Raw genomic sequence first — 5000 nt, 5'->3', positions numbered from 1 at the left:
TGAGTCGCATGTCACCTCGCGCGGTTCTGCGCTAGGCTTGATATAAGTCCGGAGAGTGCATGGTAACAGCGTGAGGGTCACCTTAGTCACAGGCTTATAACTCAAACAGTTTTCGCTCTTTTCTAAAACGGTTTTCACCACTGGATAGAGCATAAAACACTCTTTAGGAAAATGTACAAATATGAAAATCATGCAAAGGTGACATGCGACTCATTCCGTGGTGGAGGGTCACAAATGTATTCGTAAGGTCACCGCTAGTCTGTACAAGCATCAGTCTCGTATATCATTAATACAAGTCAAAACGAAACATGTGCTGCCACTTTGAGCTGTCGGTTTTTAGGATCCCCTTGACTACATTAATAGGTATCAGATACGTGTTAATGCTATTTTGAGAAATCAATACTCTGACATGGGAAACAACTGATGTAAACTATGTTGCCCTTTGAATTACAGCAAGCTGATTGCCTCCCTTGGAGAATACTTTCTTAGTGTTGGTGTAATTGTTTTTACTGGTATGTTCAGTCTGCAGCAGAGTCTATGGAAAGCCGTTTGGCTCATAACCATTACACGTGTACAAAATGATTAATGCACGTGTAATAAATGATTAATGCACGTTTAATAAATGATTAATACACGTGTAATAAATATTTTATGCACGTGTAAGAACTGATTAAATACACGTGTAATAAATATTTCATGCACGTGTAAGAAATGATTAAATACACAAGTAATAAATATTTCATGTACGTGTAAGAAATGATTAAGTACACGTGTATGAATTATTTATTGCACGTGTAATGGTGATGAGCCAAACGGCTTTTCCGTAGCATAAGAAACAAGTCGCGTAAGGCGAAAATACAATATTTAGTCAAGTAGCTGTCGAACTCACAGAATGAAACTGAACGCAATGCCATTTTACTCGTAGCATCGTCAGGCCACCGCTCATGGCAAAGGCAGTGAAATTGACAAGAAGAGCGGGGTAGTAGTTGCGCTAAGAAGGATAGCACGCTTTTCTGTACCTCTTTTTGTTTTAACTTTCTGAGCGTGTTTTTAATCCAAACATATCATATCTATATGTTTTTGGAATCAGGAACCAACAAGGAATAAGATGAAAGTGTTTTTAAATTGATTTGGACAATTTAATTTTGATAATAATTTGTATATATTTAATTTTCAGAGCTTGTTTTTAATCCGAATATAACATATTTATATGTTTTTTGAATCAGCAAATGATGGAGAATAAGATAAACGTAAATTTGGATCGTTTTATAAATTTTTATTTTTTTTTACAATTTTCAGATTTTTAATGACCAAAGTCATTAATTAATTTTTAAGCCACCACGCTGAAATGCAATACCGAAGTCCGGGCTTCGTCGAAGATTACTTGACCAAAATTTGAACCAATTTGGTTGAAAAATGAGGGCGTGACAGTGCCGCCTCAACTTTCACGAAAAGCCGGATATGACGTCATCAAAGACATTTATCAAAAAAATGAAAAAAACGTTCGGGGATTTCATACCCAGGAACTCTCATGTAAAATTTCATAAAGATCGGTCCAGTAGTTTAGTCTGAATCGCTCTACACACACACACGCACACACGCACACACGCACATACACCACGACCCTCGTTTCGATTCCCCCTCGATGTTAAAATATTTAGTCAAAACTTGACTAAATATAAAAAGATCAATTACACGTGCAGTAAATAATGTATACACGTGTAAGAAATAAATACACGTGTATACATTATTTATTACACGTGTATGAATTATTTATTACACGTGTAATGGTTATGAGCCAAACGGCTTTCCATACACAAGGTACTGCAGCACATCCACTGACACAGGGCGCATCAGTCAAGACTCGTCTCACGCGACTACGCTCTGCCAATGGTATGATTTATATTGAACGTATTTAAAGTAAAAGCAGTCAAGGGGTATAGCGGAAAAAACAAGATACGTACTTAACACTTTCTACCCCACCTATGTTGAACAAGGTTTTTTTAGCCGAGACCAGCTGTGCTGCAGCAGGTCACTCAGAATTGTAGTAACTGTGTAGCAATTGTGTATCAACACGCTGGAATGCAGGCGTTAGATAGACGTTACAGGAAGCGACTGAAGCTAACAGTCTGAGCGGATATATCCGTACCTGGTCAGATAGAGCCATATAAGTGGGTACGGATATATCCGTCCCTGGGAGACAATGAGTTAACAGACAAACAATAATGACGGGGGACACCCATCCTCCCACCCCATGTATGTTGTAATTGTTTAAGTGTTTTTTCGGTTATGTGGATCTGTCCTTTTGGTTAAGTGATGTCCTGTAATGTACAGAATTATATGTATGTAAACAAAAAAAAACCCACTTCACCAAAAGAGAATTAAAAAAAAAAAAAAAAAAAAAAAAAAAAAAAAAAAATAATAATGACGGGGGATTTTTAAATGTAGATGACAATACCTGCAGAGCTTTTGGCTTGTCGCTTTCCAGGGTGACCACCTCCTGACGCCTCAAGCTTTTCTTGACGTTGTGCAGCACGCCAAGCGGGTCAACATACTGGATGTCCACCGACAGAAAGCTCTGGTCAGGGTCCGGGAAGCGGCCGATGTCAAGGCAGATCTGGAACGTCTTTTTAGCTCCCTTGGGCAGGTCGTGCAGAAAGTAGCTGACCGTGTCTCTCTCCGTCTCCCTCCCTCGCTTCCTCCGAACGGTGTACTCCTGCGAGCATTTCCCTGTTTCCAGCGTCGCTCCGTTGACAGCGCGGATCGTCACCGACACCATCTGCGCGCAGGCCGTTTTGCGCAGCATCAAAGGTATCAGCATATCGGCTTCGGGGTGGTTCTTGCTCCCGTCGATGAAGAAGTAGGCGTCGCTGCCGCACATTTTGGAGAGCAGGTAGAGGCTATGGGAGAAGTTGCTGCCGGTAGTCACGCATGACACGTTGACCCACAGGTCGGCCAAGACGTCACGTGGCATGGCAAACTCTCGGATCTTCTCGCGCGTGACGTGCACGAGCTTGGCGGGGTCGGTCTCTCCGGCGTTGACCTCGCCGTCAGAGAAGACGATGATGCAGTTCCGGTACCGCAGGCTGTGAGAGGAAGAGAGGGAAGGAGGTGAATGTTATTGAGGAACACTGCGGTTTTGGCGTGGGTGAGATAATACAGTGTTCTAGATGGTCGAACGTGTAGCAAAGACATGTACGTGTACGTGTACGTGTAGATATTGCGTCACCCGTGACTCACTTTTTTCTCCAATGTTCCAAATGCATGCGTTGTTTTGCTCCCACCAAAACTGCAGATCTTGGCAAACGCGTGACGTAAAAACTAGATTTGATGATGTTACCCGTACACGTTCCCGTACACGTCCTAAAAAGTGCTGATCTAGATCTTGCTAATAACGCTGTAACGTTATGCAGATGATAGGACAGACCTCTCTATCTATCTGTCTATCTCTCTCTCTCTCTTTGTCTCTTCCCCCCCCCCCCCCACCCCTCACTCTCCCTGTCGCTCTCTCCTTCTTTCTCTCTCTGTGCCTCTGTCTATCTCTTTCTCTCTCTCTCTCTCTCTCTCTCTCTCTCTCTCTCTCTCTCTCTCTCTCTCTCTCTCTCTCTCTCTCTCTCTCTCTCTCTCTCTCTCTCTCTCTCTCTCTCTCTAGCGCTGTCTCGGAGAAACATTTATTTAACTTTCTCGATCTGTGTAAAATGTCGCATACTGGTCGAAAATACAAAGAACGTTTAGTGTACTGGACCTGTCGTCTCGCTGGGCAGTGGTCAACATATCGACGGCTTGCAGCATGGCGGAGGACAGGTCAGTGACGGCAGAGAAACCTCGCCCCTTGTCCAGCTCAGAGATCTGTATCTTCACCTTGCTCTGAGGAGTTGAAAGAGCAATCACTTTATTGATTACATTCGTTCTGACCGTCTTGTTATCGAATAGTCGCAGTACTAGTGAACGTTTTCAGTTATTTTGTCGGTGTATTATTAAAAGTTTCAATAATTTGGTTTTTAAATTGGCCACCAGAGCCATCAGCATCATGATCACTGAAATGTCTTCCAAATTTATGTATAATGATACCATTTTGATCATCATCATCCTCATCATCATCCTCATCATCAACATCATCGTCGTCGTCGTCGTCATCATCATCATCATCATCATCATCACACTTACCCTTGTGGAGGCGGACACTTTTGTCAAAGGGCAGATCACTCTCGACTCTTCCCCAAACGTCATGACCCCGAAGAAGTCCTCCTCGTCTTCCAGCGCTTCGATGATTTCAGCGGCCATGTTTTTCATGATTCTTAATTTAGAACGAAGGTTCTGCTTGTCTCCCTTGAGCAGCATGCTTCCGCTGACGTCAATGAGGCAGATGACGCGCACTTTGATGTGTGACGCAGATCTCTGACGTAACGTGGACAGCTCCAGTACGCCTTTCACCTGAAACACGGTGACGTCATCATGATTAGGCACAGGCATCAATCAGAAAGAAAGAAGAAGGAGCAATTAAGTCGGCGGCCACATTTTGTTCCTCTCCATTTGATTCTATTCTTGTCTCCCTCCTCGCGGCTACCAGTACTGCGCACGTGCACAACATAATTATGGGACTGTCACGTGACTGGTGTGAAACTAAAGAAACGTAAGTGAGTGAATTTCTCGTGATTACTGGCCAAGATGTGCTCAACCGCTGACGACAAAATAATCGTGGACAGTTTGTAGTGTACTGCTGGCCTTAACTCTGGGCAGTTTGACTAAAATAAGCTTTGAAAGAAGTGCTCTCCCTTTATCTAGTCTCAAATCAAAGTTTCCCAATGCAAAAGAAAGAAAGAAAGAAATAACAGAAGAAAAAAAGGAAGAAAGAGAAAAAAAAGAAAGAAAGAAAACTGGAACAGGAAAAGATTGAAAGCAGAATATACAATCAAACTTGTGTTTTGTTTCACACAAAAAGAAAGATGATATAGGAAGACCTCAATCTAACGCACGAACATTAACACAGTGAAATGCAA

The 5000-nt window shown here is 42.5% G+C and overlaps 1 protein-coding gene across 3 annotated transcripts in view; it reads right to left on the bottom strand.

The window, feature by feature from the left end:
* LOC138972966 (uncharacterized) overlaps positions 1 to 5000 on the bottom strand; it is a 29959-nt gene that overhangs the window by 2726 nt on the left and 22233 nt on the right. For all 3 annotated transcript variants that reach the window (XM_070345620.1, XM_070345619.1, XM_070345621.1), the window contains 3 exons: positions 4168 to 4434; positions 3746 to 3867; positions 2459 to 3086 (listed from right to left, as the gene is read on the bottom strand). In XM_070345620.1, the coding sequence (XP_070201721.1) occupies positions 2459 to 3086; positions 3746 to 3867; positions 4168 to 4434 (1017 nt within the window). The remainder of the gene's footprint in view (positions 1 to 2458; positions 3087 to 3745; positions 3868 to 4167; positions 4435 to 5000) is intronic.

Source organism: Littorina saxatilis, linkage group LG8, assembly GCF_037325665.1.
Source record: "Littorina saxatilis isolate snail1 linkage group LG8, US_GU_Lsax_2.0, whole genome shotgun sequence".
NCBI classification, from domain to species: Eukaryota; Metazoa; Mollusca; class Gastropoda; order Littorinimorpha; family Littorinidae; genus Littorina; species Littorina saxatilis.
This window is presented reverse-complemented; position numbering and strand designations above follow the sequence as displayed.